We start from the raw sequence: 21738 nt of genomic DNA, 5'->3' as shown, positions 1-21738 counted from the left end.
TCAGGGAAGAGAGAACCTTTGATCCCTGACAGCTTTGTTCCAGCACCAGCCCCTCCCTCATTATTCCTCCCCAGCCCCCCCCTCATTATTCCTCCCCAGCCCCCCCTCATTATTCCTCCCCAGCCCCTCCCTCATTATTCCTCCCCAGCCCCCCCTCATTATTCCTCCCCAGCCCCCCCCTCATTATTCCTCCCCAGCCCTCCCTCATTATTCCTCCCCAGCCCTCCCTCATTATTCCTCCCCAGCCCCCCCCCCTCATTATTCCTCCCCAGCCCCCCCTCATTATTCCTCCCCAGCTCTTTTCCAGAGACGTGGTGACTACTCAGATCAAAGTTTCTGTTCGATCTATTGTATTTCCACGTACTCACCTGGCAGCAGGTAGTCCTGGAGTCAGAGACTCGTCTGGGGACCGCCCCCCTTCCCAGCAAGTCACTGCCTGGGCCGCTGCTTCCTCCAAGTCACACACAGCAGCGCTGCTCCGCTCTCACTTAGGGGCTTATTTACGAAGCCTTGGATTGAGATAAAGTATAATTGCCAACTCTACTGCATTTGTCAGGGAGACTCCCTGACATAGCAGCAATCTCCCCGACTCCCTGAAGAGTCCAGCAATCTCCCTGGTTGTACCTTACCACAGTTATATAATATATATATATATATATATATATATATTATATATATATATTAAAAAAACAACACAGATATATACATTCAAATGAGATCATTAGTATAATTTCCCTGTATTGGGTATAAGGCACAATGGGCCTGATTCAGAGCCACTCGTAAGCGGCAGCTCGTTCGCTCTGAGCGATGTTTGCCCAACTGCGCATGCGTACGGATCGTTATACGCATGCGCGAACCAGTCAGTGCGGCCGAAATTCATGTGCTCGCAAAATAGCGAATGCCTGCTATTTTGAGTGACAGAAACAGGCGTATGTGGGTGGTAACAGGGGAAGGTGCTTGAAAACGGGGAGTGAAGATCCGATCGCAGGCGTGCTTAAAGGTCAAAACGGGCGTTTTATGGGTGTGCATATTTAAAACAGCAGCGTCATTGACCACGTCACTGGGTTATTTTATAGCCAGAACTGCTCGCAAAATTGTGGTAGCAAAAACCAACCACAAGAATAGCGAGCAGCTCATACCCTGGTCGATGTACTCGATTAATCTAATAAATAGCGGACATGACGTAGGATGCGAGCGGCCAGGGGGCGTAGTTTCCCAAAAAACGACCGCAAGTTTTGTACGCTCGTTCAGACCTAGAGGCGTGAACAGACCGCAAAAAGCGAACGGTTCATTTGAATAGCCACCCCTTTTTTCTGGACGAGCGAGCGCTAATTGCGTCCGGCTCTGAATCAGGCCCTATGATCCCTATGGCTACATGTATTGCCTGATAAGTATTAGTGTGTTTTCATCAACAAATACATCTTACTGACTGCTTTGAGGCTCATTTACATCTGAATGTAAGTCAGTAATATGACACGCCCCCTCAGATGTAGCAGTACACGCCTATCACATGTGTGACACGCCTCTCAGATGTAGCAGTACACGCCCATCACATGTATGACACGCCTCTCAGATGTAGCAGTAAACGCCCATCACATGTATGACACGCCTCTCAGATGTAGCAGTAAACGCCCATCACATGTATGACACGCCTCTCAGATGTAACAGTACACGCCTCTCAGCTGTAGCAGTACACGCCCATCACATGTATGACACACCTCTCAGATGTAGCAGTACACGCCCATCACATGTATGACACGCCTCTCAGATGTAGCAGTACACGCCTATCACATGTATGACACGCCTCTCAGATGTAGCAGTACACACCTATCACATGTATGACACGCCTCTCAGGTGTAGCAGTACACGCCTATCACATGTATGACACGCCTCTCAGATGTAGCAGTACACGCCCATCACATGTATGACACGCCTCTCAGATGTAGCAGTACACGCCTTTCACATGTATGACACGCCTCTCAGATGTAGAAGTACACGCCTATCACATGTATGACACACCTATCAGATGTAGCAGTACACGCCTATCACATGTATGACACGCCTATCAGATGTAGCAGTACACGCCTATCACATGTATGACACGCCTCTCAGATGTAGCAGTACACGCCTATCACATGTATGACACGCCTCTCAGATGTAGCAGTACACACCCACTTCAACGCCGCGCTCATAGGTGCTGCTATCACACTCTCCCTGACATGCTTTTTCAAAAGTAGGCAAGTCTGAGAAAAAAAAAGTTAAAGTTAAGGTACCAGCCAATCAGCTCCATCTCCATGTCACAGGCTGTGTTTGAAAAATGACAGTTAGGAGCTGGTTGGCTGGTACCTTATCTCCGTCTACTTTATCTCCATCCAAGGCTTAGTAAATAGGCCCCATATCTTCAAAAGGGCAATACCTTGTGCACCCAGGATGGAGAGCCGTGCCGGGTCCTAGTGCCAGGCGGCTAGTTTGGCAGTAGTCAGGCAGTGTGGTGGTGACATGAGCGCCTCTAAAATAAATTTCAGGCAGGCTATGACACTCCGGGCAACGGCCCAGCTAGCCCGTCCCATAAGTCACCACTGGTATAATAATGAGGTGGGTGGAGCTTTGTGATACAATTTGCTCATCAAGGGGCGGGGAATTGCCCAGAGCTGTGATACAGCAATGCTTACCACTGTGCCATCCCAGTTTATTCAAAGTACAGACAATATTCAGGATGGGAGGCTTTTAATGTAGCCTGGGGTTTCGCCAAAGGCCGGTACACAGGGAATCGGTATGAATTACCGCTGGACCCCTTGACGGTGGTTCAAATCCTGACAGCGCGTGGCCGACAGAGGAAGAAATCCCGATCGTCCGTAGGTATTGACTAACCTAATCTACCCCCTAAATTAACCCTCCTTTAGGGTGCCTAGCCCTAACCTTCCCCCCCAGAGCCTAACCCTAATCCCCCCTCTAAGTACCTAACCCTAACCCCCCCCTTCCCCGCCACCTAAACCTAGGTCCCCTGGGGGGGTGCCTAACCCTAACCTCCCCCCGGGGGTGCCTAACCCTAACTCTTCCTTCCCCTAGCTTAACCCTAACCTCCCGGGAGGGCATGCCCAATTCCCCCCCGGGAGCACTAAACCTAACCCTCCCCCCCCCCTGCGGCTGTCCGCTGCGGCACCCGGCATTCGCTCGATCGGGATGCTGGGCGCCGGTCTCCCGACGTCAGGCAAATCACAGGCGTCTAGATTTAGACGCCTGTCATTCGTCCCTAGTCGGGATAACAGTGTCTGGAAGCCGGCGGTCGGCATTCCGTCCGACGGCTTCCTGAACGTACAGTATACCGGTACACAGGAACAGTAGAATATTACATTCAGGAACACATAAAAACAGGCAAAATACAGTGAGGCTTAACATACTGTATTTCATTCCCTCATTTATTTCAACGAATTGGCTGTCCACGCTCCCGACTTTAATACGTGCAAGCGGTAATTTTGATTACCCCGTGGTGAGTTGGGGAATACTGTAATTGTCTCCAGGGTTGTCTTAACAGCAGTGTGGGCCCTGGGCAAAGCAATGCTTTGGGGCCCCTATCCACCCATTCACGGTAAAAAAAATGTAAATGGTCAATAAAATTAAACCCTTCTGCATGCCCATCAAACCTCCCACACATGCAGAGAGACTGTGGGCCTCATTCAGAGGCGGTCGGAGGATGCAAGCGGTCGCTCAGAAACTGGGCGGCCACATGCATCCTGACCGCCCACCTCTGTTGCGGTCGTTAGGCTGTGGGTTAACACCCACAGCTCTAACGACTGCTCGGATGATGGTTGCGATGGTCAGAGACCATCGGGGCTTACGACGAGACCCTAGGGTAGGGTCTCACTTGTCGTAAGCCCCGGAGAGCTTCAGGCTCTGTCAGAGCCGGAAGCTCTCCACTGACATCACTAGTGATGTCAGTGGGGCCTCCCCCAAACGGCAGGCGTTCCCATGGGAATGCCCCCGTTTGGGCTGCCACCCCCCCGGCCCGCCTTCCAAATGGGGCGAGCTGTCAATCAACATCGACAGCTCGCCCCCTTTGGATCAAGACCCGCTACGACCGGCGCTGTCGGTCGTATCGGGTCTCACGCATGCGCGCGCCAGCGCCGTCGTGCACATGCTCTGTGGGGGGCCATCGACCCGGTCCGAGCGCATCGGCGCTAACGACCGGGTCTGAATGACCCCCTGTGTCTAAGTGGTCTGAAGTCGGCGGATGAAGTGAAACTGTGACTGAGGTGAGTACTCGTCATGGGGAGGGATGGGGTGGGGGAGGTTAGATCAGAATACAGTGCGTCTTATTAAAATATCACAAATTTACCAACTGGCCATGGCTGCAGGGTGGCGGGTAGGTGGGCCCCTACAAGCTTTGGGCCCTTGGGCAACTGCCCAACAAGCCCAATGGAAGAGATGGCCCTGATTGTCACATACTAATTGTATTACTACTGCAACCGCCTGCTAATTACGCCCCCTAGTGTCTCTGTAATGTAACTATCTCATTACATTGCACTGGACTTGATTCCAGCCATGGTGCAATGAGAGTGGAGTTTATGGGAGGGATGTGCTAATGATGTAGAGTACATCCCGCCAGTCACCGCATTCCTGCTGATGGCATATGTACTAACATATGCGATCAGTACCGCAAAGGACAGCTCTTCCGATCAGAACTGTCCTTTGCGACCAGCGCTGCGCCTGGAGTTCTGGGTCTATGACCCGGGACTCTATCTGCGCATGCTCAAAGTGACGTGGCGGCCGCGGGGCATGCTGGGAGGGATCCGATGGGGTATAAGTCCACAGGCTTCTATAGGATAACGCCAGCAAAAGCGTTGGAGCCCCAGCGGCCATCCTATAATACATATGGAAAATGCGGTAAAACAGGGTTTTTATTGCATTTTCCATTTAGTACATCCTGGCCTATATGTTCATCATGTGTTTGCGCTGGTTTCCTCCATGTGCCCCAGATTCCACCCTGGGTCCGATGCCACAGGTACAAGTAATCCAATCACGCCCTGTACAGTGACCCTGGACCTTCTCATTATTAAATCAGACGTCTTAACTCAATACAGTTATCTGTATTTCCAGATAATAGGATTGAATAATAATAATAATCATAATTATATAAACTAAATCGTGTCTGTACAGTTAAATAGAATAAATTCTGTACAGTTTCCCAGTACTGAAAAATAGAAACCGCCTGTAACCGTGCAAAGCGTACACCGCTGATCGTAGTACCAGGGCTCAGGCAACAAAGACCCTCAGCCTCTGACTGACAGGACACGCTGGGACTTTTAGTTTCACAATTGTTGGCAAGGCATACCATCCGCAGGTGACATGAGGTGCCAGTCTGGGTGAAGCTGGCAGGTTAATGTTCTATGTCAGGTAGGGCTGAGATTACAGTGTAAATGCTGCTACAGGAATGAGCTCTCTTATCAGTAGAATGAGGGAGTGACACCTGAGTGTTATATAGGTTCCTGGATGGGTGGCAGTAGGTGACAGGGAACACAGGTTAAAGGCTGGGAGAGGAAGCAGAGAGACTCACAGCCAGAACTACAGTGAGTCAGTGAGGAGAACAGACAGTGAGGGACGGGGCAGGGAAATCCCAGGTATTCATCCAGTCCCTGCAGGAAACTTTACCAGGACTGAATCACATCAGACAAGAGCACAATAGGATCCTAACAGGACAGGACGATACTTTGACAAGAACCTTGTACGAGCCCTTCTGGATAATACAGAGAAATGAAGCACTTGGGAATATGAAGCATCCCCTAGACAATAGCTGGTACCTGACGTTGGGACAGGTGAGACAGTGACAGATTCATAGACACCTGGCGGGAACTGCAAGAGGCAATAACCACAACTCTATTCTACCTGGTGAGTGACTAGTACTGTGGGAGGGGGCGCAACACCCTGCATACAGCAGCGTTAGCACACACATGTGCCTATAGATTGTAAGCTCTTTGGGAAAGGAACCTCAATCCATATGTTTTTTCCTCTTATTGCACTTTTTTCCCTCAGTATTGTAAGGAGCTGGATACACTGTGCAGTAGTATATACATAAAGGTATACTGTATACTGTACATTTACACATGGGGGCATCACAATAATCAGTGTATTAAAGATGTAACAAACAGGCGTGAATTATATTACTACTAGCAGCATTAAAGCACTTAACCACCTAATATATATTATATACACAGTTATTACACATTCAGTTAATACTGATGTCTGTAAGTACGAACCCTTTGTGTTTATCCAGATCCATAGAATTTGTTTTAGTAAACATTCTGTGTACTCTTATATAAGAGCACAAGCTGAAATTAAAGGTAAGTATAGCCCACGCGGTTTGGTATACAGTAGATTAACTTTTAAGTGTAGTTTTAAATAATTGTGGCTCATATTGTCAGTATCGGTACAACCAGAGGCTTCATTCTCCACGGCGTAGTAACAGGAAAATAAAAAACGGGGATAAAAAGAATACTGTAGAAAATACATTTTAATTCAGCGGTTTCCCATTGTTTCATAACTAGATGGCGCTCTACGGAATTGGTGTTTTTGTTTTTTATCATTTCATTTCACATGTACAATGGATGTGTATCAGCAGTGCTCTCACTTATGCAGGAAATATATAATAATAATAATATAATAATAATAATAATAATAATAATAATAATAATGTTACCAGTGACAGGAGAGGAAAAAAAATCTTCATTGTATGCAGTATATAAAGCAGTATTCTCACTGTAAGGAAATATAGTCATCCTTCTTATTTATAGTTTCATATATAAGGTGTAACACTGGGGAAGGGATTGAGGAGCCTATTCATCAACACTAAATTAACGTTTTTAAGGACATTTTCCTTAAATAACATTATTTTAGTATTCATGATGACACTTAGCACAGGATATATCACTGATATCTCCTTGCTAAGTCCCCCTGCATTAATTTCCACACTCCCCATACATTAGTACATTAGTACATTAGTATATTAGTATGGGGATGTGGAAATTATGGTATTCATCAAATTCCGAAAATTATGTATTTTCGGGATTTAATGGAGTTACTATCCGCCGCTGTGAGGTGGCGAATAGCAGGTGACACTTACCTGCTTCCAGCTGGACAGGTCCCCCGACGACTCCCTCCGGCGCTCTGATGCGTCCTCTGGCTCCGGAGGCTGGTCGGACACTGTGGTCTCCCAGCAGAACACAATAAAGATTAGTAAAAAAATAAAACTATTTTTTTTCTCTAATCTGTACTGTGGTGTGCTGGGAGACCATGTGACAGACCAGCAGGACGGAGCCGGAGGCTGCTGCGCGGTCAGTAAGTGCTGAAGAGGGGGGAGGTGAGCGGGGAGAGGGGGCAGGTGAGCGGAGGGGGGGGACACAAACTTACCGCCGCTGTAGGTAGTGCTGCGAATGCGCTGGGTTAACGAATTTAACAGCGCATGCGCAGCACTGTTTCCAGCTGCGGTAAATTAGTGTAGACAGGGATAACTATCTATTTCCTGAAAAGCTGTCATTGCAAAATTTACAGCTTTTCGGAATAGATAGTTATAGGGAGGAGGAATGATGAATTCCTCCTGTAATTAGGTAGAACTCCATTTGAGCTCTAAACCTAATTACCTCCAGGGAAAGTTTAGTAATGATGAATAGGCCCCAAAGTGTTATGTAATATTGGGCCTTTCAGAGATGTACACGACCGATGGGTTACGGACATCCTCGGGGTTTTCTGTACAGCGCTTGTTCAGTACGGGTCATGCAGAGCCCCCTAATCTGCGTCATGATTCACAGGCTGCCGCTGTTTCCAAAGCTTTGGAAGCAATTAAAAAAAATGGAGGTGTGTCACCTCCTGTGGGAGCTATTAAACACTGAGTGGGGAGGGGGCATACAATTGAAACATAATGGGACGTATATCAGGTTTGGTATAAAATATAGACAAGAATAAGATAGACAATGTCTAGATAGCCAGCAGATATTAGGCATTAGGGGCCTGATTCAGACCCACTCGCGAGCGGCTGTCCGCTCGCAAGTGGGTCGATGGTCTGCACTGAGCATGCGCACGACGGAGGGAGCTCCGTCGTGCGCATGCGCCAGACACGACGAGCGAAGGACTTTCCTTCGCTCGTTGTGTCCGATCAAAGGGGGCGTGCTGTCAATGTTGATTGACAGCACGCCCCATTTGGTGGGCGTGCCGGGGGCGTGCCTCCCTGACGGGGGCGTTCCCACGGGAACGCCTCCCGTCAGAAGCCGGCCCACTGACATCACTAGTGATGTCAGTGGGAGTGATTTTGGCTCTGATAGAGCCAAAATCACTCCGGAGCTTGCGGTTGAAAACCTCAACCGCAGGCTCCGGCTCGCAATTTCGATGGTCGCGATGGTCACGACCATCGCGGCCATCAAAATGCACGCTCGTATAGCCTGTGGGTGGTGACCCACAGCTATACGAGCGTCCAGGAGGACGCTCCATGAAAATGGAGCCCGGCCCTCATGCAGAGCGTGCGCTCTGCTCAGAGCGTACGGCTCTGAATGAGGGCCTAGGTCAACAGGGACAAAAGGTGGATAGGGACAAAATATTGATACATAAAAGGCCGCCATGGATAAGGGTCGACAGGGACAAAATGTAGACACAGTAATGGTCAACATGGATGAAGGTTGACAGGTACAAAAGGTTGACACAAAAATTGCTGACACATTTTTTTTGCTTTCTAAACTTAATTTTCACCCTAACCGTCTCCTTGGCAGAGCCGGATTTAGACCTCATGGGGCCCTAGGCAAGATACTAGTTTGGGTTCCCCTCCCTCAAACAATCCATATCCATCTTCATCCATGTCGACCTTTTCTGTGTCTTCCTTTTGTCCCTGTTGACTTATTGCCTGTCTTACATCTGTTGTCTATCTGGACACTGTTGACCTTCTAATGTCTATCTATTGATTGGAACCCATATATTTCTATGCACAGCTATCTCACAATGCTGGGGCACGTGTTCAATTCTCACCACGGCCCTGTCTGCATGGAGCTTGTATAGTATCTCCCTGTTTATTTGAATCCATCACACAGTATAATATATACTGCAAAGGCATTGGCCTGATGAAAAAAACATTGTATATGTGTCCCTCTACACCCCTCTACACTCTAGTCCCTCTACACCCCTCTACACTCCAGTCCCTCTACACCCCTCTACACTCCAGTCCCCCTACACCCCTCTGCACTCCAGTCCCCCTACACCCCTCTGCACTCCAGTCCCCCTACACCCCTCTACACTTCAGTCACTCTACACTCCAGTCCCTCTACACCCCTCTACACTCCAGTCCCTCTACACGCCTCTACACTCCAGTCCCTCTACACCCCTCTACACTCCAGTCCCCCTACACCCCTCTGCACTCCAGTCCCCCTACACCCCTCTACACTTCAGTCACTCTACACTCCAGTCCCTCTACACTCCTGTCCCTCTACACCCATCTACACTCCAGTCCCTCTAAACCCCTCTAAACTCCAGTCCCCCTACACCCCTCTGCACTCCAGTCCCCCTACACCCCTCTACACTTCAGTCACTCTACACTCCAGTCCCTCTACACCCCTCTACACTCCTGTCCCTCTACACCCCTCTACACTCCAGTCCATCTACACCACTCTACACTCCAGTCCCTCTACACCCCTCTACACTCCTGTCCCTCTACACCCCTCTACACTCCAGTCCATCTACACCACTCTACACTCCAGTCCATCTACACCACTCTACACTCCAGTCCCTCTACACCCCTCTACACTCCTGTCCCTCTACACTTCAGTCCCTCTACACCCCTCTACACTCCAGTCCCTCTACTGCCCTCTACAATCCAGTCACTCTACACTCTTGTCCCTCTACACCCCTTTACACTCCATTCCCTCTACACTCCTCTACATTCCAGGCCCTCTACACCCCTCTACACTCCAGTCCCTCTACACTCCTCTACACTCCAGTCCCTCTACACCCCTCTACACTCCAGTCCCCCTGCACTCCAGTCCCTCTACACTCCAGCCCCTCTACACCCCTCTACACTCCAGTCCCTCTACAGCCGTCTACACACCATCCCATCTACATTCCGTCTACACTCCAGTCCCTCTACAGCCCTCTACACTCCATCCATCTATACTCCATTCCCTCTACACCGGTCCCTCTACAGCCCTCTACACTTCATTCCCTCTGCACTTTTGTCCCTCCACAGCCCTCTACACTTCATTTCCTCTACACCCCTCTACACTTCATTCCATCTACACTTCATTCCCTCTACACCCCTCTACACTCCATTCCCTATATAGCCATATAAACTCTGGTCTCTTTGCACCTCTCTACACTCCGGTCCCTCTACACCCCTTTACATTCCATTCCCTCTACAGCCCTCTACACTCCATTCCCTCTACAGCCCTCTACACTCCAGTCCATCTACACCACTCTACACTCCAGTCCCTCTACACCCCTCTACACTCCTGTCCCTCTACACCCATCTACACTCCAGTCCCTCTACACCCCTCTACACTCCAGTCCATCTACACCACTCTACACTCCAGTCCCTCTACACCCCTCTACACTCCTGTCCCTCTACACTCCAGTCCCTCTACACCCCTCTACACTCCAGTCCCTCTACTGCCCTCTACAATCCAGTCCCTCTACACTCCTGTCCCTCTACACTCCATTCCCTCTACACTCCTCTACACTCCAGTCCCTCTACACCCCTCTACACTCCAGTCCCTCTACACTCCTCTACACTCCAGTCCCTCTACACCCCTCTACACTCCAGTCCCTCTGCACTCCAGTCCCTCTACGCTCCAGATCCTCTACACCCCTCTACACCAGTCCCTCTACAGCCATCTACACACCATCCCATCTACATTCCGTCTACACTCCAGTCCCTCTACAGCCCTCTACACTCCATCCCATCTATACTCCATTCCCTCTACACTTCGGTCCCTCTACAGCCCTCTACACTTCATTCCCTCTGCGCTTTTGTCCCTCCACAGCCCTCTACATTTCATTTCCTCTACACCCCTCTACACTTCATTCCATCTACACTTCATTCCCTCTACACCCCTCTACACTCCATTCCCTATATAGCCGTATAAACTCTGGTCTCTTTACACCTCTCTACACTCCGGTCCCTCTACACCCCTTTACATTCCATTCCCTCTACAGCCCTCTACACGCCATTCCCTCTACAGCCCTCTACACTCCGGTCCCTCTACACCCTTTTACATTCCATTCCCTCTACAGCCCTCTACACTCAATTCCCTCTACAGCCCTCTACACTCCATTCCCTCTACACTCCAGTCCCTCTACAGCCCTCTACACTCCAGTTCCTCTACACCCCTCTACACTCCATTCCCTATATAGCCGTATAAACACTGGTCTCTTTACACCTCTCTACACTCCGGTCCCTGTACACCCCTTTACATTCCATTCCCTCTACAGCCCTCTAAACTCCATTCCCTCTACAGCCCTCTACATTCCGGTCCCTCTACACCCTTTTACATTCCATGCCCTCTACAGCTCTCTACAATCAATTCCCTCTACAGCGTTCTACACTGCTTTCCCTCTACACTCCAGTCCCTCTACACCCCTCTACACTCCAGTCCCTCTACTGCCCTCTACAATCCAGTCCCTCTACACTCCTGTCCCTCTACACCCCTTTACACTCCATTCCCTCTACACTCCTCTACACTCCAGTCCCTCTACACCCCTCTACACTCCAGTCCCTCTACACTCCTTTACACTCCAGTCCCTCTACACCCCTCTACACTCCAGTCCCTCTGCACTCCAGTCCCTCTACACTCCAGCCCATCTACACCCCTCTACTCTCCAGTCCCTCTACAGCTGTCTACACACCATCCCATCTACATTCCCTCTACACTCCAGTCCCTCTACAGCCCTCTACACTCCATCCCATCTATACTCCATTCCCTCTACACTTCGGTCCCTCTACCGCCCTCTACACTTCATTCCCTCTGCACTTTGGTCCCTCCACAGCCCTCTACATTTCCTCTACACCCCTCTACACTTCATTCCATCTACACTACATTCCCTCTACACCCCTCTACACTCCATTCCCTATATAGCCGTATAAACTCTGGTCTCTTTACACCTCTCTACACTCCGGTCCCTCTACACCCCTTTACATTCCATTCCCTCTACAGCCCTCTACACTCCATTCCCTCTACAGCCCTCTACACTCTGGTCCCTCTACACCCTTTTACATTCCATTCCCTCTACAGCCCTCTACTCTCAATTCCCTCTACAGCCCTCTACACTCCATTCCCTCTACAGCCCTCTACACTCCAGTCCCTCTACAGCCCTCTACACTCCAGTCCCACTACAGCCCTCTACACTCCATTCCCTCTACAGCCCTCTACACTCTGGTCTCTCTACACCCCTTTACATTCCATTCCCTCTACAGCCCTCCACACTCCATTCCATCTACTACCTCTACACTCCAGTCCCTCTACAGCCCTTTACACTCCAGTCCCTCTACACTCCAGTCCCTCTACACCCCTCTACACTCCAGTCCCTCTACAGCCCTTTACACTCCAGTCCCTCTACAGCCCTCTACACTCCAGTCCCTATACAGCCCTCTACACTCCAGTCCCTCTACAGCCTTCTACACTCTGGTCTCTCTACAACCTTATACACTCCAGTTCCTCTACACCCCTCTACACTTTATTCCTTCTACACTACATTCCATCTACTGCCCTCTATTTGCTGCTCCCTCTACAGCCCTATACACTACATTCCCTCAACACTGCATTCCTTCTACACCCATAGAACACAGAATTTAATGGCAGATAAGAACCACGTGGCCCATCTAGTCTGTCCCTTTACAGTCCATTCTCTCTACACTCCATTCCCTATACACTACTTTCCCTCTACAGCCCTCTACACTCCATTCTCTCTACACTCCATTCCTTATACACTACTTTCCCTCTACAGCCCTCTACACTCCATTCTCTCTACAGTCCATTCCCTATACACTACTTTCCCTCTATAGCCCTCTACACTCCATTCTCGCTACACTCCATTCTCTCTACAGTCCATTCCCTATACACTACTTTCCCTCTATAGCCCTCTACACTCCATTCTCTCTACACTCCATTCCCTATACACTACTTTCCCTCTACAGCCCTCTACACTCCATTCTCTCTACACTCCATTCCCTCTACACTCCATTCCTTCTACACTACTTTCCCTCTACACTCCATTCCCTCTACACTACTTTCCCTCTACACTCCATTCCCTCTACACCCCTCCACACTCCATTCTCTCTACAGCCCCCTATGCACTCCACAACCTCATTACCTTCTTATAACTGTAGGTAATGTACAGTAGCTCAGTTTGGTTTTCGCATCATCACAATCTCAACAAAATCTGCTGTCAGTGAATAATAGGACAGTCACATAAAATAATCAGAGGCTGTAGCAGTGTTATCCGGTATTATCCAGAGTAGACAGTTCTAGTAGTGCCCTCAGAATCTCACTCACACTATGACGATCATGTCCCATTCCCGTCATCCAGGCAGAGCTTTTATTGTTCTTATATAATGAGTATATAAATATATGCTAATAACATACAGGAATACCCGTGAAGATGATAGGTCAGCCTCGCTCCCTGCATAAAATAAAAATGTAACAATATATTTAGAAATAGTATAACCAGCGAAGTCTGAGGTACATAGAAAACCGTCTCCTCCACGACGCTTCCAGCCTCTAACATGTAAGTGTGATTCTGGGTGACTGAAGCAACGCCTAGAGCAGACGTGTTCATGACATTGCTATGACCCTGGTGCCCATCGTGTTCTGCAGGAATGCATATGAAATATATCATGTATAATGCTCTAAACAAATAAATATGTGTAAAATAATTGTTGGCAGCTAATAAAGATTATGGATTGATCTCAGAGCTGGAGGAACAAGAAAGTCCTGAAGTGTTGCCTGTTGTACAGCCCTATGATAATAACAAACATACATTATACAACGTATCAGAAATGATACTAGACATACAATGCCTATAATCCCCATGCTGTAATGGAAGTCACATGCTGTTCTGCAGATCCCAACTAATTATACGGCTCCATAGACCCATCTGTGGCCAGATGGGGTTATGTAATAACTGTGCCCTAATTATTGGACGTCCTGGGACATTGCTCTGGTCTGACCGGATTCCACTCACTCTTTTTGTTTTTCATGATCCTGGATCTGGTATGTGCTCAGAAATATCTCTGGTATTAGATCTCTCCCTAAGAGGTTTCTTTATCAAGACCCTTGTTACTTATATTATGTTGAAACTGCAGCTAAAGCTTTTGCCTATGAAGCAAAAGACTAATGCAGGACATACAGTACTATAGATATCTCCTGCAAAAGGAAAGTTAGGGGATGGCCCCATAGGTTTATGCTACGTATCTCCAGATGGTGGAAACCGCATTGTGCCTATAGAGACATCCTTACAGGCCTCATACATCATCGCACATACATGGAAGTTGCATAGATATCGGCGAAATATGCAGAATGAATTTGGACGCGGAGAGAGGCAATTTCAGTGGACGTATCCGGGTGGTCACGGGCATGGCTAGCAAGATGTCTTTTGCCAAAGTTGCACTCACACCGGCGCCCATGGTCAGACGGAGATCCTGTGGGTGTGGTATAAGAGATAGACAGTAATTAGTTAGACAATGTCTAGATAGACACCAGGGACCAAATGTAATAGGGTGAGAGTTTAGAAAATGTGAGAGTTTAGCAGTAATCTCTCACATTGGTGGAGTTTTATCTTCAAAATGGGAAAACATCTGAATGAGATTTTAAATCATGAGAGTTTTTTAAGTCTAAAAAAACATGCAAGTTCACTCTGTTACTTTGTTTTTGGACTCTATTACATTGGCAAAGTTTAAAAAGTGTCAGAAACTCTCACTTTTCTAAACTCTCACCCTATTACATTTGGCCCTAGATGTTTGACAGTCAATAGTTAGACAGGGAAAAAAGTTAGATACAAACAAAAGTCAGACACACTAAAGTTAGACATGTAAAAAGTTCGACAGGTACCAAAGGTCGACAGGGTCAAAAGTTCGACATGAAAATGGTCAACACAAAATGGTCGACAATTTTTTTTTTTCAGCACTAATCTTCACCCTAACCCTTGGTGCCTAACCCTAACCCTCCCTCCCGGTGCCTAACCCTAACCGTCTGGGTAAGTGCCTAACCCTAACCGTGGGGGTAAGTGCCTAACCCTAACCCTCCAGTAAATGCCTAAACCTAACCCTAATCCTAAAAAAATAAATAAAAAAAATGTGTCGACCATTTTTGTTTCGATATTTTTCATGTAGAACTTTTGACCCTGTCGATCTATTGTAACTGTCAAACTTTTTACATGTCTAACTTTAGTGTGTCTGACTGTTGTCTGTGTCGAACTTTTTTCCTTGTCTAACTATTAACTGTCTAACATCTGGTGTCTATCTAGATATTGTCTAACTAATGACTGTCTGTTTATAGTCCGGAACCCGATTAGTACCACAGGTGGCATCTCTGTACCGTAGTATTAGTATAAAGACACAATCGCGCTGCAGTAAAAGAAAGTTGCGGCTGCAACTGGGTGCGCCTCTGATTCACGCCCTGTGTGTTCTCGCAGCCGCAGTCCCTACGAGATAATCTAAATACATTGGGGGATATTTTAGTAAAATATGGAACAACATGCCTGAATATGGACTGTTAGTAACCGTGGCCCTGCTGCGATTACTAATACATACTGTAGGGGTAAATTTACTAAAGTGAGAGTTTTTAGAAGTGAGTTTTAGAAGAGATGTTGCCCATAGCAACCAAACAGATTCTACTTTACATATAACTAGCACCTTCTAGAAGATAATAGCTAGAATCTGATTGGTTGCTATGGGCAAAATCACTTCTAAAACTCACTTCTAAAAACTCTCACTTTAGTAAATTTACCCCATAGACTCCTAATACCTTTGCTTTTATCAGGTGGAAGAACTGGTGCTAAGGATACTGATGCCCTGTAGATAAAGTCTGAATAATGAATAAAATATACTGTATCATTAGTAACCATGAGGATACAGGGGTAAATGTATCAAAACTTCTAAACAGAGGAGAAGTGGGCAAGTAGAGAATTTTCCCATAGCAACCAATCACTTCTAGCTAGCATTTGTCAAGTACATGCTTTAAAATGACAGGAAGAAGCTGGTTGGTTGCTATGGGCAACTTCTTCATACACTTCTATAATCTTTTATGAAAGTGGAGGAGACCATGTACAGTACAGCACGTTATAGTATGGTCTTCAACTTATTCTCTTTTTTTCTTCAGCTCTTTCTAAGTGTTCCGCCATGGCATCCAATGTCTTTAAGAAGGGCATCCACCGTACTGTGATAATCCTTGGCATGTCCTTTACATTCATCGGTGTGGTTATGCTGACGGTATCCACCCAATCCTTCATCCTTGGCCTCTGTTTCCTGGGAGCCGGCAGTCTGGTGGTCATCTGCTACGTCTTGGTGACCATATCAACCTGTGTTAAAAAGTCACTGAGGCCTGAAGATGAGGAAAACCAAAGGGAGACGATGGCCAGAAGCTCCGGACATCAGACAGAAACGTAAGAGCTTATTACACTTTCTACCTCTCTAAAGGGGCCAGCCAATCAGCTCCTAACTGCCATCTCACAGGCTGTGTTTGAAAGATGACAGTTGGGAGCTGATTGGCTGGCACCTTATCACTTTTCACTCTTCACTTTTCACTTCTCCTAACACTGCTTAGTAAATAGACCCCTAGGTCTCGCTCTTCCTATATCCTGGCTTTGCCCCAGAGAGGGTCTCATTCAGTAAACTCAAACCTACTAAACCGCCTGATTATATCAAATAAAATATATTGTAAATACAAAACCAGCCAGCAGCCAGCAGCCAGCAGTGAATGATTAGAAGTAGAAATATTCAAAAATGTTGTAGTAAACTTAGGGTTGAGCGGAATGGAATCAGTATAGCCGGCAGTTCCAATCCCGATGGCGGAAGATTGGCAGGAGTGAAGATCCCGACAGGGGATTAAAGTAAGTCTGACTAACCCTACTCCCCCCTCTAACCCTAACCTTCCATTAGGGTTGCTTAACCCTAACCCCCCTAAGTGCCTAAACCTAACCACTGCATCCCCGCAGCCTAAACCAAATTCTCTCGGGGGGGTCCCTAACCCTAACCTCCCCCCTGGGGTGCCTAACCCTAACCCCCCCCTTCCCCTAGCCTAACTCTCCGGGGGGGGGGGCTAACCCTAAACTCAGAGCCCCTAACCTAAGCCTCCCCACTGTCCGCACCCTCCGCCTGGTTTATCTTCATTCGGTATGGCAGGTGTCAGGCTCCCGGCAAAGGGATATTAATAGGTGTCGGGATTTCAATGCCTATCATTAGACCCCTGCCGGGATTTGACAGTCAGGAAGCCGACTGTCGGCATTTCGACTGTCGACTTTCTGACTGCATCCCAGCGGAACTGTAATATCTGCCGCATCCCACATGTGACTGCGAACATTCAAATATTTTCCCAGTCAATTGTGGCCTTATATGTTTTCTGTTCTACGGTGTCACAACCACCCCACAGAGCAACAATATTGTGGTTTCAGAGCTTGATGAATTTAGGTCCCAATACTAGTGTATGGGGACAGTGGGACAGGTCGGGGCTGATAGGGGTCGGGAGGGTATACTTACCTTCTCCCCCTAACCCTCCCCACCCCGCACCCTAACCCGCCCCATTAGTGCCTAAACCTAACCCTCCCCCTTTAGTGCCTAACCCTAACCCTCCCCAGTGATTCCTTACCCTAACCCTCCCCCCAAAAAAACCTAACGCTAACCCCGCTATGCTACCTAAACCTAAAGCGGCTAACACTAAGGGCGCCCCGGCTTACCTTCGTTCGGGCTGGCGGTCTCTGTGTTCCGGCGTCAGGATTGAGATAAGCATCGGTATTTTGAGGTCTATCTTAAGTCCTGTGTTGGACTTTCAGCGTCGGGATTAAGACCGACGGCATCGCGGCCACCAGTCTCAAAACTACATCCCGTGAGGTGTGTATGTGAAATGAATGATGGCCAGAAGAATATGTATTATTTTAGAGTAATGAAGCCAAAATAACTAACACTGGCAGATACTGACACTGGCAGATACTCACACTGGCAGATACTCACACTGGCAGATACTCACACTGGCAGATACACTGGCAGATACTCATACTGGCAGATACTCATACTGGCAGATACTCACATTGGCAGATCACACTGGCAGATACTCACACTGGCAGATACTCACACTGGCAGATACACTGGCAGATACTCATACTGGCAGATACTCATACTGGCAGATACTCACATTGGCAGATCACATTGGCAGGTACTGACACTGGCAGATACTCACACTGGCAGATACACTGGCAGATACTCATACTGGCAGATACTGACACTGGCAGATACTCACACTGGCAGATACTGACACTGGCAGATACACTGGCATATACTGACACTGGCAGATACTGACACTGGCAGATACTCACACTGGCAGATACTGACACTGGCAGATACACTGGCAGATACTCATACTGGCAGATACTGACACTGGCAGATACACTGGCAGATACACTGGCAGATACTCACACTGACAGATTACACTGCATCTATGCAGGAAGTACAATAATGGGAAACACTGAAATAGAAGTAAAACAAGTAAGACGATCTAAAAGTCTGCGTTACAAAGTGTCTTTACCAACCTTCACTAGATCCTGCCGGATTCAGCTGGTGCCCTCAGCGTGTCCTCTGGGAGAGGTGTCATACTTCAGGTGTGGTTCTACAAAGGGTCAAGTTTACAATGAGTTTGTAGAACCTCTCTGAAACATTGACACGCTCTATTGTGCAACATACAATAATATAATAAAATGTTTCCTTTTAGAAGGGAGTCAGTATTGGGGTGTGCGGCAATGGCGGGGGATGCCCTGTATGGCGCAGTGCGTGTAGCCACATACAGTATATACTTCTCTCTGATCACACTGCGGCTGTCAGGCTCATAGATAGGCCCTGTATGGTGCAGTGCGTGTAGCCACATATAGTATATACTTCTCTCTGATCGCGCTGCGGCTGTCAGCCTCATAGATAAGCCCTGTATGGCGCAGTGCGTGTAGCCACATACAGTATATACTTCTCTCTGATCACACTGCAGCTGTCAGCCTCATAGATAGGCCCTGTATGGCGCAGTGCGTGTAGCCACATACAGTATATACTTCTCTCTGATCACACTGCGGCTGTCAGCCTCATAGATAGGCCCTGTATGGCGCAGTGCGTGTAGCCACATACAGTATATACTTCTCTCTGATCACACTGCGGCTGTCAGCCTCATAGATAGGCCCTGTATGGCGCAGTGCGTGTAGCCACATACAGTATATACTTCTCTCTGATCACACTGCAGCTGTCAGCCTCATAGATAGGCCCTGTATGGTGCAGTGTGTGTAGCCACATAAATATATACTTCTCTCTGATCGCGCTGCGGTTGTCAGCCTCATAGATAGGCCCTGTATGGCGCAGTGCGTGTAGCCACATACAGTATATACTTCTCTCTAATCGCACTGCGGCTGTCAGCCTCATCGATAGGCCCTGTATAGCGCAGTGCGTGTAACCACATACAGTATATACTTCTCTCTGATCGTGCTGCGGCTGTCAGCCTCATAGATAGGCCCTGTATAGCGCAGTGCGTGTAGCCACATACAGTATATACTTCTCTCTGATCACACTGCGGCTGTCAGCCTCATAGATAGGCCCTGTATGGCGCAGTGCATGTAGCCACATACAGTATATACTTCTCTCTGATCACACTGCAGCTGTCAGACTCATAGATAGGCCCTGTATGGCGCAGTGCATGTAGCCACATACAGTATATACTTCTCTCTAATCGCACTGCGGCTGTCAGGCTCATAGAGAGGCCCTGTATGGCGCAGTGTGTGTAGCCACATACAGTATATAATTCTCTCTGATCGCGCTGCGGCTGTCAGCCTCATAGATAAGCCCTGTATGTGGCAGTGCGTATAGCCACATACAGTATATACTTCTCTCTGATCGTGCTGCGGCTGTCAGCCTCATAGATAAGCCCTGTATGTGGCAGTGCGTGTAGCCACATATAGTATATACTTCTCTCTGATCGTGCTGCGGCTGTCAGCCTCATAGATAAGCCCTGTATGGTGCAGTGCGTGTAGCCACATACAGTATATACTTCTCTCTGATCATGCTGCGGCTGTCAGCCTCATAGATAAGCCCTGTATGGCGCAGTGCGTGTAGCCACATACAGTATATACTTCTCTCTGATCGTGCTGCGGCTGTCAGTCTCATAGATAAGCCCTGTATGTGGCAGTGCATGTAGCCACATATAAATGAGAGTCTTAGAGAACTGTATACATGGACCTGGAGAATGATATGTGCTGGAGACACTTATGTTGCTGCGCTCCCCTTGCCCCCATAAACAGATTATTTATCAATCCCTCCTTTAGTGCCCTGTGTAGGATTTCATTCATCCGTCTCCTTTCTACTCCCACAGCGATGCTGCACAGTTTGAGGCCCCTCGTTACGAGGACGTCATGCTCTGCGGTACTGCCACAGTGTGGACGGTGACCCTCGGTCCACCACCTCCAGACATTGAGCCCCCTCCGTACCACAGCAACCTGGCCCAAAGAAGAGGAGTTCTCGGGAACCTGCAGCTGTCGAACCCCACATTGCTGCGCATCAGCTCCGACATTCATGAGCTCAGGAGCTGCGGCTTTATCCCGGAGGAGAAATGGCCGGAGCCTCTGACACCGCCACCAACGTATACAGAGACCGTGGCCCAGTGGGAGGATGTGTTTGAGCCATCACAGGGAGAGGGCTTGCACAGCAATGAGACAGCCCGAGTACCATGAGTAACTACCAGAGAGAGCATTAATTCTCCAATACCCCATTACTGCGCCAAATCATTTCATTCATGCGTCTGTGGATGGAAGGAAACTGCACCTCTCAGTATAAAAGGAGAGAGCAATAATGGAACAGTTATATAGCTCTAAATAGCCCACAATTCCGTGGTCCACATACATTGCATTGATCCGACAGCTTGGCCTGGACACTCTGACATGATGTGAGTGTCGGCAAAATGCGTTGATAGCAAGAACTCAACCTACAAAAGACCCATAAGACAATTAGCCATTAGCTATCTACCTCTCGCCGAGCAGCCAGAATCGCAGTGGACTTTGTGAAAAATATATTTTTAAATATTTATTATTGCATTAATGTGTTATTTATATGTTTATTTCAGCTGCACTGTACAGGTTATTATGCATAAAAAACGTTTATATGTAAAAGTTGTTTTCTCAATTTGCGTTCAGGTGAACACTAGAACAAAGGTCTGTGTGTCCACGAGTCCGAGGATGGTGCACTTGGGGCAATATTCCGATGCCGCCTCTGTACTCGGGTAGAATTCGCACAGCGCCGTCCGACCTCCTTGTGTCTCCCAGCAGCGCCTGAGCGTTCCTCGGCTATACAGATGCCGCCATCACAGCTACAAGTGAATCAGGCCCTTAATGAGCAATGCAATACTTCCAGCTACACATTTGCAAATGCCACCTGAGGAAAGGAACTCACTAGTCCCAGTGTGGAGTCTAATAGTATAAATGTGTGGTAACAATCTTTGGTTTCCTATCAGATATCAACTTTCATCAGTCTAATGCAAATTA

General features: G+C 48.0%; 1 protein-coding gene across 1 annotated transcript; it reads left to right on the top strand.

Moving 5' to 3' along the window:
• Positions 1-5568: 5568 nt before the first annotated feature.
• LOC148516918 (uncharacterized) lies at positions 5569-21243 on the top strand. The gene is made up of 3 exons (XM_088479409.1): positions 5569-5886; positions 16341-16623; positions 20574-21243. The coding sequence occupies exons 2-3, from the start codon at positions 16361-16363 to the stop codon at positions 20929-20931; spliced, it is 621 nt and encodes a 206-aa protein (XP_088335535.1). The 5' UTR covers positions 5569-5886; positions 16341-16360; the 3' UTR covers positions 20932-21243.
• Positions 21244-21738: the final 495 nt, after the last annotated feature.

Source organism: Taudactylus pleione, unplaced genomic scaffold (genome assembly GCF_031769625.1).
Source record: "Taudactylus pleione unplaced genomic scaffold, aTauple2 ptg000231l, whole genome shotgun sequence".
NCBI lineage: Eukaryota > Metazoa > Chordata > Amphibia > Anura > Myobatrachidae > Taudactylus > Taudactylus pleione.
The sequence above is the reverse complement of the archived record's forward strand: the minus strand, read 5'-3'. Positions and strand labels throughout refer to the sequence as shown.

Excerpts from the sequence above, each read along its gene's own strand:
- LOC148516918 (XM_088479409.1), top strand. The coding sequence starts at position 16,361 with ATGGCATCCAATGTCTTTAAGAAGGGCATCCACCGTACTGTGATAATC. Across the intron at positions 16,624-20,573 it reads TCCGGACATCAGACAGAAAC|CGATGCTGCACAGTTTGAGG; the intron begins GTAAGAGCTTAT and ends CTACTCCCACAG.